Below are 13032 nucleotides of genomic sequence, written 5' to 3' on the forward strand. Positions count from 1 at the left end.
ATGAAAAGTCCGTCACAAAAATTGAATTATCTCTTCTTTTTGCTCAAAATGTGGTGTTTTTGCAGAAACCTACCCATATTCAAAAGCTGATTACAAAAGAACCACTGAAGGTAGGATGAAACGTTTTTTTTTTGTTTGAAAGCAGAGGGTCTGTTCTTTCATTTGGTATATTGTACGTTTATATATTTAAAGAAGAACATTTTCTGGAAGGCATTAAACTTTGGTGAATAATCATGAAAAACGCTGACGCTGGCTGGCATCTTTTTAACAAACGCTGGCAGTGAAAGAGTTAATATTTTAGTGTTCATTTCATAATATATTTTCAAGACCCTTGTGGTGGTACATCGATTTAAAATAGGTTGAATGGCATGTCTACCATAGCCTGATGGGGTCTTTATCGCTTTAACTCGTACTTTTAAACTTTCCGGTTTCGGGTAGTAACCCGAGCACAAAAAGAACGGCAAAATATGACTGCTTTACGACATACGTCACTTCCTCCACTTCCTCAAATTCTGACTTTTCCTGATGTTTTTGTCATGGCCGAAGCAGCAACTAAGAAAAAGAAACCCAAGGTTTTGTCAGAGGAGACCAGAAAGAGAAAACGGCAGAGTGACAGAATAAAAGAAAGGACGAGGATCAATATTGGGCCAGCGTTCCCTCGCTGGTGTGAACTAAAGGAGGAGGAGGGGTTTCTGACCAATGCTGACTTGGCCGTCATGCTTTTGGACTAGTAAGTAATGTTATATTGCTTGCATATAGAAGTCCTGTCTGGCACCCAAACACATTTTTTTTTTACGTGAATTTCTGGCTACTTGGGTAGCTACTTATTAGATGATAATTTATAATAGCATCTAATAATTAACTTAAACCAAACAGAAACCACTGGAAAAATAAATAATTTACAGTGTAATCTGGATTTTAAGTTTGGCTCACGTCCCATTCAAGGGCAAATGTACAGTTATATACAAAAGAGCGTAGTCCACACATGTTCATTACATTCATGGGTCTCCAGAAATCAATTCAGACAGGGATTTAGAGAGGGCAGGGACCTGAATCAGCCCTTTGTTTAGCAGATGTTTGAAACTCATGTCACTGGCAGCATTGACTCAAGGTTCGATGCTTTGCTCCCACCCCCAAATTCCTATGGTCTCTCTCTAGCTCACTGCCTTCTAGAGCTAAGTTACAAGCTGTATGCTTTAATATCACGGGAACCCTCGGACCTTTACATACGCCACAATGAAAGTTGAACGTCGCACTAGGTTCCTTAGACCTGCTGCTGGTACGACACAATGGAGAAAGATCTTGAGATGGGTAACGTTTTAACACAAAAAATTACACACCTGTAAGAGTGGCCATTGGTGTCATCCTGGCCTTGCAGAGGGACAGATCTTTCTGGGGATCCAGCAAGCCCTGACTCAACTGAGGAACGCCAGCATTCCGAGTCTGTGCCTGGACGAAGAAAGAGGAACAGATGTCAAACACACAACTCAAACACCACTGACATCATTAACATACACACGCCGTACCAAACTGCTTGAGAGCATTTCACTTTTACGCAAAGGTGTGAAGGTTTCCAGGTCGTAGGAGCCACATGGTTGCCGAACGTGTGGAAATTAAATAGAAAATGAGAGGAAGTCACTGCCAGGAAGAAACAAGTGATGAAAATGCTTGCTATTTAGACAAACGGTCACAAATGTCACTGCGGGAGTTTTCCAACACACGATTTAATAAATATTTAAAAACGTTACTGTTGTTTTTATGAATTGTAGCAAGTGGGTGTATATCAAAAAAATGTCGGGAAATGTCAGTTGTTGTTCAACACATGGTCCGTAGAATAACGCTTAGGTTACTTACGTAACCCCGGTTTTCTGAAATAACGGGAACGAAGCATTGCGTCAGTTAGCTGACGCTATGGGGGAAACTCCTGTTTACTCCATGACTGAAGCCTATTGGTTAACGTCTGTACAAAGTACAGACCAATGACGTTTGAACCCGCGCGCGGGATGCGCACGTCCTTATATAAGCGCGGTTCAATCGTCAGGAGCTCATTATTTTTCGACTGAAGCGCGCAGCCGAATAACACTCGCTGCGTAGATGTTTGTAGCACGCCAAGAGACGCAATGCTTCGTTCCCGTTATTTCAGGGAACCGGGGTTACGTAAGTAACCTAAGCGTTCCCTTTCAATACGGTTCACTTCGCATTGCGTCAGTTAGCTGACGCTATGGGGGAACGTAATCCCATCACGCCGTGCATACACAACGTACTGAAGTGCCTTACCGGAGAGACACTGCGTGTGGCCCTATACCCGGCATATTCACAGCGTGCAAGACCGTGCTCGTTTGCGCCATCAGCATCGTAGCGGAGAAACTGAGGTGGGCTGCGAGCGAATTTGGCAGAAAGGTGTTAGAGACACCGTACAGTCGTGGGGTGTCAATACACAGTATATGGCCAAACCGGGGTTTTTTCGGCAAGCGTCGATAGAATTATGGACAGCGGGCCGTGTGTGCGTATTACTGATTGCTTGTCAGTAAGGCGATAAAGTGTTTAGAGACACTGTACAACCGTGGGTGTCAATACACAGTATAGTAAGCACGGAAATTACTCTTTTTAGAGGAATTAAATACCGTTCGCCACTATAGTGAGGTCGCATAGCCGACAGTATTACACAGTATGTTTGGATAAACAGCACACAGAAAACATTTCAGGGCAGTCCAGCCGAGGCGCGACATAACCCCTTTTCTCACAGACAGTTTCGTTCTCTGTTGATGCAGCTGTGCTGCGGAGACCAGAGCTCAGCCGTTCAGGTGCACAAGCCTCAGTAGTGACGGTGACCGAACGGCTCACGGAGCAGGGCAGTATGTCTAGGTGGTTTAATGTCAGACTGAACCCATCGCAGAGAGGAAGTCTGCCGTGAGGCCCGCGGTTTTGCCGTTTATTAAAAGGGCAGAAAAACCGGGTATATAAGAATGTACCAATATTCAGCGCACTGATATAGGACGGGACTGAATAAAGGGAGGTATTCGGGCCTCAGTATATTATAAACAAATTCGTTCTGCCTCTGATTCCGTCTAAACCAGAGAGAAATGACCAGGCAGACGAAGAGTGAGCTATCCGAAGTGAGATAGGCTCAGGCCAGTAAAGCTCTATAATAAGTGTTTTAGCGTTCCAATAGAGGCGTGTCCGCCTTATCGAGCAGACGAATGAGATCGTGCCGCTCCAGGAGGGGAGGGGCATGAAGCTCTCTTATAATGAGTGTTCTTGGTGCTCCAATAGCGGCGAATCCGCCCTATCGAGCAGACGAATGAGATCGCGCCGCTCCAGGAGGGGAGGGGCATGAAGCTCTGTAATCGTTGAACACTGGACAGCTGCATTTAGAGGCAGCGAGCCGTAATACCGCGTGCTAACTAAGCCGTTAAGAGACCTCACCACTGTGGGGAAAGGAGCAAGGGACTCCGCGAGCGTGGAGCACGAGTGGCTGTGCTATGACAGAGAACAGGGGCAGACCGCCCGTGTTTGCTAGTCGAATGCATCTATCCAGTTCTACGGTTCCCCTCTTGTTCATCTCAACAAGAGAGGAACGGCAGAGGGGAGCAGAAACACAGACAGAACAGCCATGCGTCGTATGAACGGTATCACCCGATGCACTCGGGGGATTAATATATGTGCCAGAGATCTCGCCACTGAATGTGAGAGGAGCGAAGGGACTCTGTAAGCATGAACGGTTGCGGTGTGACAGAACACAGGGGGGGTTAGTCCGTGTGTGCTTGTCTATGCATCCATCTAGTCTCATGGCTCGCCGTGTGTTCATCCCGGCGAGAGAGGAACAGCAGGGGGAGCACGAAACATGGATAAGACAACCAAAGCATAAGCGCGGTCCCGGCGTGGGAGGTGCCAGACCGGTAACGCGCTCGGAGGAAATTCATAGCAGAGAGGCTCACCGAGCCGCTGTGCTGGACGCTATTACAACAGCGCCTGCTCTTTTAGCTTATAGCTTTATATTAAAAATATTGATCTTACCGGGCGGCCGCAGGGGAGACCTCGTCAGGCATGTGTCCGCTGCACAGGGCTCGTACCACGGCAAGCGAAGGCTATCTTCGGTTCTCGGCCGGAAAGCGTCAGGGGAAGACGCTAGACCTGGACTCTGCTATCTTCGGTTCTCAGCCGGAAAACGGCAGGGGAAGACGCTAGGCCTGGACTCCGCTGCAGGGCTTTTGTCAACGGCGAGGTAAGGCTTCTTCTTTTTCTTCGGAGCAGCGAGAGGTTCGCGCTGAAGGAGAAAATAATGAGCTCCTGACGATTGAACCGCGCTTATATAAGGACGTGCGCATCCCGCGCGCGGGTTCAAACGTCATTGGTCTGTACTTTGTACAGACGTTAACCAATAGGCTTCAGTCACGGAGTAGACGGGAGTTTCCCCCATAGCGTCAGCTAACTGACGCAATGCGAAGTGAACCGTATTGAAAGGGAACCTACACTTTTATATTTCAAGCAAAGATGCAGATAGTAAGGCAAAAGCTTCAAGTGATAAAAACAATGGCAATCTGCAAAATCAGGATTTTTATACCTTATTTAGATATTACAAATTTTAAAAGGTGGCAAACCTAAGTTTCAAGCCCTATTGATAAAAAGTGCAATGCAGTCTACTTTCAGTGTTTTCATGAAAACTTCATAAAAAATATATCTGAAACATTTGTGGTAACCCTTAGCTTTTATCCATGCTCTGGTTTTCATAAAAACACACAAAGAACAAAAAATCCTTACTTATCATATTTGGACAGTAGCATTTTCAGACTAACCCTTGCCTGCAGGCATTGGAAACCACATAAAAATGGGTTCATCTGCACATGCATTTGAAACAGATTTCAGAGGTCTATGAGGACACAAACAGGCTAAAAGCTAAGGAAATTAAAGAGCCACACAGATCCAAAATCGAAAATGACCTGTATTGCATCTTATTATACTGTCAGAGAGTCACGTTAGCAAGCGGCTAACGCATGCTCACTTACAGTTTTGCTATGACCTGGTTAGCTTACATAAATGCTTAAATGAGTGTAACATGTTAGTTTCTATCGCTGTTTGTATTGCTTGGATTAATGATGAATGATGTCGTTGTTTAAACTCTCATTATACTATCAGAGAGTCACGTTAGCAAGTGGCTAACGCATGCTCACTTACGGTTTTGCTATGACCTGGTTAGCTTAGATAAATGCTTAAATGAGTGTAACATGTTAGTTTCTATCGCCATTTGTATTGCTTGGATTAATGATGAATGATGTCGTTGTTTAAACTCTTAATATACTGTCAGAGGGTCCCGTTAGCAAGTGGCTAACGCATGCTCTCTTACGGTTTTGCTATGACCCGGTAAGCTTACATAAATGCTTAAATTAGTGTAAAATGTTATTTTCTATCGTCGTTTTTATTGCTTGGATTAATGATGAATGATGTCGTTGTTTAAACTCTTAATATACTGTCAGAGAGTCACGTTAGCAAGCGGCTAATGCATGCTCACTTACGGTTTTGCTATGACCTGGTTAGCTTAAATGAGTGTAAAATGTTAGTTTCTATTGTCGTTTTTATTGCTTGGATTAATGATGAATGATGTTGTTTTTTTAAACTCTTATTATACTGTCAATAGAGTCACGTTAGCAAGCAGCTAATGCATGCTCACTTATGGTTTTGCTATAACCCAGTTATCTTACATAAATGCTTAAATGAGTGTTAAATGTTAGTTTCTATTGTCATTTTTATTTCTTGGATTAATAATGTCGTTGTTTAAACTATTAATATACTGTCAGAGAGTCACGTTAGCAAGCGGCTAATGCATGCTCACTTATGGTTTTGCTATAACCCAGTTATCTTACATAAATGCTTAAATGAGTGTAAAATGTTAGTTTCTATCCTTGTTTTTATTGCTTGGATTAATGATGAATGATGTCGTTGTTTAAACTCTTAATATACTGTCAGAGAGTCACGTTAGCAAGCGGCTAATGCATGCTCACTTATGGTTTTGCTATAACCCAGTCATCTTACATAAATGCTTAAATGAGTGTAAAATGTTAGTTTCTATCCTTGTTTTTATTGCTTGGATTAATGATGAATGATGTCGTTGTTTAAACTCTTAATATACTGTCAGAGAGTCACGTTAGCAAGCGGCTAATGCATGCTCACTTATGGTTTTGCTATAACCCAGTCATCTTACATAAATGCTTAAATGAGTGTAAAATGTTAGTTTCTATCCTTGTTTTTATTGCTTGGATTAATGATGAATGATGTCGTTGTTTAAACTCTTAATATACTGTCAGAGAGTCACGTTAGCAAGCGGCTAACGCATGCTCACTTACGGTTTTGCTATGACCCGGTTAACTTATATAAATGCTTAAATGAGTGTAAAATGTTAGTTTCTATCGTCATTTTTATTGCTTGGGTTAATGATGAATGATGTCGACAATGTCTTCTTAGTAAATCATGTTAGCACTATATCAATACATGTTGCACTATTGTTGGTCTGTGCCACTGATCTGTGGTCTATGCGGAGACTCTGTCAGTTGACCAATCAGAGCAGAGTAGGCTACTGAAAGGTGGGGTTTAGGCAGACTGAGTCGTTGAACGGCTTCACACGAATCGTTTGGGGATCTCTAAGAAATGGGGTAATTTGACATTTATATTTTAAGAAAATTACAATGTTTTTGACCTTGCATGCATTCAAACCTGTTGTCCGGGACTTATAAACAGTGATAGGATGCCTAAAATTGCCATCATACTGGCTCTTTAAATCTTTTTTAGAGAAACAGAACATTTATTAAACCTGGAACTGTGATATCACACATTTTTCTGAGGTAAATATAAAACAGTCAATAAGTAGGAATGGTTTTGTACAAAAGTACAAAATTGCATATACCAAGTGTTTGACGTATGGATTCAGCAGTGCTGGGTCGGCTGCCGGTGCGAGTAGGTGGGCGGGAGCTGAAACGAGAGTGGGTGGTGCTATCTTCACTTCTCCACCTGTTGAAAGGGTAGACCACATCTCCACCAGATCTGAACAGGCAAACATAAGAGTTTTATTGTAATACATTATAAACGTAAATGCAAATTATTATTATTATTTTTGTTTCCTCCCTTTTTTTCTTATGTGTTGTTGTACTGTAAAGCAAAGTAAAAAAAATATTTGTACATGTTTAACAGTACATTAATATCCTTAAAAATGTTAAACCTATTTTCAGCACTAGTGAAATATACTGCAATACATAAAAAAGTGAAGGGAAGAAGAAGAGATATTTCTACATATTTCCCAGACCTATACATAGTTGATTCTGAATTTCATTTTATTTTTTACTTTTCTATCTATTTCATCTTAATAAACAATGTTCTTTGAAAAAGACTAAAAATTTCGATCAACATAGCATCTATAGCAACCATACACCAAACATTTTTATGTTTACATTTACAATTAATTTCAACTTTCTTGACTCGTGAGGAGTTGCTATAAATTAGCTTAAGTTATTTCAACTTTATTTTTATAACTTACAGCAACTCCTTACATTATAAATTTAAACTTTAACATTGAAGTACAAGGATCTTTTCAAGTGTATCGCAGGCTTAAGGCACTGGTGAATGCCAAGATCAAAATAATGACAGTCCCTTAACAAACACACGTGACTGTGCACAACCTTTCTCTCAAGATCCAATATGCATTAGTAGAGACAAAGATCAAGCTATATAGATCCTGCTTGCACATCAACACCCTATTTGCCTTAAGGGCAGAACTATTGACGATTTCTTTCCATTGACCACAAACTTAGTGATGACTTTAGACTCATTCACGTCTTTTCTCAGCATCACACATAGACTTTGTTTTTAATTTGCATAATCCCAAATTGGCTCTCACAAGTCTTCAAAATGCTTGTAATATAACAGGTCTAGCAAAAAAGTAAATTAAGGTGATGCACATGAAATCTATCCATGGGAAACATTGGACTGAATGATCAAACAGACTGTAGTTGTAGAGTCTATGTGTGATTAAAGAGACATAACCTTTTACAGGATTGTTTTACATCATTCCTTAATTGGTAAAAACTAGAAGTTACATATACAATGCTGTATTAACAATGGACGTCTAGGAGCAGGATGTAAACAATACAATAAACTGTTTTCAAAGTAAATTATGTAACCGGCAAGCCCAAAAACATTCATAAGCATGAAAGGCTGTCAAAAATGTACATGCATTAACTATCCTTTAACTATCCAAGATAGAGTTTACACAGCTTTAACCTAACCCGCAGGATTTACGTCACTACTGCGTAACCAGAAATGGATCTACATAGAGAGCTACACGCAATTAAAGGAAACACCACCGTTTTTCAATATTTTACTATGTTCTTACCTCAACTAAGACAAATTAATACATACCTATCTTTATTTCAATGCGTGCACTTAATCTTTGTACAGCGCGTCATGACTGTGTTAGCCTAGCCGCATTCATTCCTTTGGATCCAAACAGGGATAAATTTAGAAGCTACCAAACACTTCCATGTTTTCTCTATTTAAAGACATTAGTAGTAACATGAGTAGTTACACAAGTAAGGGTGCGTCTCATTTCTCTGTCTTACCCCTTCCCCCTACCCCTCGGTTTTGCGCGTTCATGTGAGGCGAAGTGGCGTCTCAATTCTCAGTTTGACATACATAGCCCTTGAAACGAAGTGTGATAAGGACCACACTTGAAAGAGAGGGGTAAACGTTAACGTAGGAATTTCTAGGAAGAGCCGGCATCAAGATGTTTTATGGCTGAACGTCGAACTGTCAAAGAGTCGCACAAATGAAAGTAACGTTATTTTCAGCAGTTTAATTGAGATTATATTATGACACTCATGTTTTATGATACTTTTAATAAAATGTTCAAGCTGTTTTAATTGTAATGTTTATATTTAAATCGCTAGTTAGGCGCTAGCTAGCAGCTAAATTGTGCGCTATTTGGTGAGCTCAGCTCATACCACAACCTGAGACGACGGGATCTTCTTTGTTTGTGTAAACTCTTGTCTGTTTACGTAGCAGCCAGTTAGCGGCAAGGTGACGCAAATGGTAATCGAGTGGTGTCTCATATTTTAGACGCACTCGGTTTCGAGGGGCAAGGGGAAGACGAAGACAAAGGGCAAGGGGTAAGACAGAGAAATGAGATTGGCCCTAAGTTTGGTGGCAAAAATAAAACGTGGCGATTTTTTAAGCGGATAAAAAATTAGAACTATATTGTATGGCGAAAGAGCACTTAGTTTGCAGCACTTTGACTTTGCGTGCAGTAACATCATCACTCCTGACTATTCCCCATTTCGCTCAAACTTTCGCCTGAGTCTTTAAATAAGGAAAACATGAAAGTGTGTGCTGGCTTCTAAATTCATCACTGTTTGGATCCTAAGGAATGAATGGGGCTAGGCTAAATGCTAACACATTCACGACGCGCTGTGCAAATATTAAGTGTACGCATTGAAAAAAGATGGGTATGTATTAACTCTTTCCCCGCCATTGACGAGATATCTCGTCAATTAAGAGAAAACGCTTCCCCGCCAATGACGAGATTTTCCGTCTTTCCGCAATACCGCTATTATCCACCAGGTGGCGCCCTTCCGCAACTTTTTAAACCCGGAAGTATTGCCCTATGGCAAGCGGCTGCATGTCCGTGTCTGTTTTAAAGATCGCTCTGAATGGGATCTCTATGAAAAGTCCGTCACAAAAATGGAATTATCTCTGCTTTTTGCTCAAAATGTGGTGTTTTTGCAGAAACCTACCCATATTCAAAAGCTGATTGCAAAAGAACCACTAAAGGTAGGATGAAACGTTTTTTTTTTTTTGTTTAAATGGAGAGGGTCTGTTCTTTCATTTGGTATATTGTATGTTTATATATTTAAAGAAGAACATTTTCTGGAAGGCATTAAACTTTGGTGAAAATCATGAAAAACGCTGGCGCTGGCTGGCAACTTTTTTTAAAAAACGCTGGCGGTGAAAGAGTTAATTGGTCTAAGTTGAGGTAAGAACATAATAAAATATTGAAAAACGGAAAAGTTTTCCTTTAAATTTATTAAGGCACTTTGATAAAACTGTGAGTGTAAGCTTAAAATTTCTTCATTTAAAAATCATTCAGAAAGACAACTGTCACAATGCTACAAATGTGGTCGACAATACTTAGCTTCTACTCAAGCAAAAGCATTCTTTAAAAGTAATGCTAAACAACTCAAATATGTCATTAAAGACGCAAACTTTCATGTGGAATAAAAATCATTCCAAGCAAGCATTCCAGATGCTTCCCAATCCTGGTCCTAGAGTAGCCAAAACATTACAGGGTAGTTTCCCAGATGGGCACTGGCACTGATATATGTTAAGAAATGTCAGTGCAGATGTCTTAACTTCTTGTTCTTCTTCCTTTATTTCTTAACGCAATTCCAGCATCTACGGCTATGGCGAGAACCAGTTAGTCCATACACAAGTTTTATTCAGACAAGTTGATCCATACACAGGTTGGGGAGGGACAATATGCCTAACTTGCATGTTTTTGGCCTGTGGGAGGAAACCGGGGTACCCGGAGTAAACCCATGCTGACAGAGGGAGAACATGCAAAAACTCCACACAGAAAAGCCACCCGCCCTAGCCGGGGCTCGATCCGGGGACCTTCTTGCTGTGAGGCAACAGTGCTACATTTTTTGTTTCATACAGTAAACATCTCCCCACTATTTGCTAGCTGCCTGTCCCCTGAACACACTGTAAAAAAACACGACGTCTGTACAGGCTTCGCAAACTGCATCAAAAACAAAGTGGTCAAACCTACCACCACGACACATAACAAAGTGTTCCAGCCAATAAACGACAAGAAGGATTTGGGAGTGGGGGTTGGGCGTGTTGATGACTCGTTCAGAAAGCACGGAAGGGAGGGGAAGGGGAGGAGTTAGCTATGCTCTGTTTGGTTTGAAAACACTTCGAACATCAACAAGAAGTGACATCACACAGATTCGCTTAGAGCGCCTTTAAGATAGCTCAAACTTTTTTTTGTCTGGGACTAGGATAAGCCCTGTCCAGAAAACTGCCCCTAAATATTTTAATCACAAATCTAACACACCGAATTCAATTGATCAGCATGAAGACCCTGCAAATGTGCAGTACACTCCAGGAACACTTATGTGATTGGGAATAATTTTGTAAAATGATATCATGTAAACAGATTTGTGACCCTGGACCACAAAACCCTTAGTAGCATAGGTATATTTGTAACAAAACCAAAAATACACTTTGTATGGGTCAGATGATAAGATTTTTCTTTTACATAATATCCTAATGATTTTTGGCATAAGAGATATCAAAGATATTTGTTTTCAGTGGATGCAGTTGTTAGGGATTTCATTTGGACAACTTTAGATTTTGCACCCTTCAGATTCCAAATTTTCAAATAGTTTTATCTCGGACAAAAATTGTCCTATCCTAACAGACCATACATCAATTAAGCTTATTTATTAAAATAATTGACCCTTATCACTGACTTAAAAAAGATCTTACATTGTGTTTTTGTGGGAATTGGGTGTAACGGGCCTCTGCAGGGGCTCATCTATACTTCGAGATGAAGGAAATGATCTTCTTTTCATCTTCACCATATTTGTCATTATCTACAAATAAGAGAAAAGCACTTAACAAACACACACATATACATACATATATACATACATATATACACATACATACATATATACACACATACATACATACACACATACATACATACATACACACATACATACATACACACATACATACATACATACACACATACATACACACATACATACACACATACATACACACATACATACACACATACATACACACATACACACACACATACACACACACACACACACACACATACATACACACATACATACACACATACATACACACATACATACACACATACATACACACATACATACATACATACATACATACATACATACATACATACATACATACATACATACATACATACATACATACATACATACATACATACATACATACATACATACATACATACATACATACATACATACATACATATATAACTAATTTACTAACAAATGCTTTAAAACAAGTTGAAAGTTGAAGCGGTGTAAAATAAATTGACAGCTCTAAAAACATTTAGACAGGCTCCAAAATGTTTTGTGATCTGATCTCTAAACATTCAACGTTAGACATGATTAACACCCATAAGCATAGTGCTTTTGTGGTGTAAAAAATCCCAGCCAAGGTCAGAGTCAGACTCCACCAAACTAAACAATTTGCAATTTGTGCAACACAAAACCTTTATGGAAATGAATGAAAAATCTTTGCTGTCTATCAACACGCAGTTGCATAAATCAAGGGGACAAAAATAGTTATGCAAGAGCAACCGTAGATTCAGATCTAGATTGGGTTTCTATTGTCATATAATGAATGCTATACCCCTAGATACTCTGTTGTTAGTAAAGTCTCGCCAATGAGCTCCTTCGGCTGTGGTTGAAGGACTTCCTCTTTATCAAGGTCAGCCTCCATAACGTCTTCCTGTTAACAAGAGTACAGTCAAACAGGTGTTAAAACAACACACCCACAACTATTTCTAAAATGCAAAGTAAATACATGAAATCTTCAAATATAACATTATATTTGACAGCTTTTGACTAAAGGGACTTACAAATGAGGTAACAATTGAAGCAATAAAAGCAACACAAGAACAGCAATACATAAGTGCACGAGCACTAGACGGTATACATGGCCAAGGCTTAGTAATTGTTTTTGACAGAGAAGGTAAAGATAAAGATAGAAAAAAGAAAAGATATTAGCAAGTGAGATGTTGGCCAAAGAGATTGGTTTTTAGTCGATTCTAATAGACTGCTACAGAGTCAGCAGATCTTATCACAACCGGCAGATCAGGAACAGAACCAGAGAAGGAACACGAACGATAGGGATGTTGCCACAAGCCGTCGCTCTATGACGAATCCAGACTTCCGTTTAAGAAACAGC

The 13032-nt window shown here is 40.2% G+C and overlaps 1 protein-coding gene across 3 annotated transcripts in view; it reads right to left on the reverse strand.

The window, feature by feature from the left end:
• Window positions 1–13032, reverse strand: part of armc9 (armadillo repeat containing 9) — a 51543-nt gene that overhangs the window by 12391 nt on the left and 26120 nt on the right. For all 3 annotated transcript variants that reach the window (XM_065259394.2, XM_065259393.2, XM_073813479.1), the window contains 4 exons: window positions 12475–12573; window positions 11533–11639; window positions 6899–7035; window positions 1341–1449 (listed from right to left, as the gene is read on the reverse strand). In XM_065259394.2, the coding sequence (XP_065115466.1) occupies window positions 1341–1449; window positions 6899–7035; window positions 11533–11639; window positions 12475–12573 (452 nt within the window). The remainder of the gene's footprint in view (window positions 1–1340; window positions 1450–6898; window positions 7036–11532; window positions 11640–12474; window positions 12574–13032) is intronic.

The sequence above is a fragment of the Paramisgurnus dabryanus genome, chromosome 24, assembly GCF_030506205.2.
Source record: "Paramisgurnus dabryanus chromosome 24, PD_genome_1.1, whole genome shotgun sequence".
NCBI classification, from domain to species: Eukaryota; Metazoa; Chordata; class Actinopteri; order Cypriniformes; family Cobitidae; genus Paramisgurnus; species Paramisgurnus dabryanus.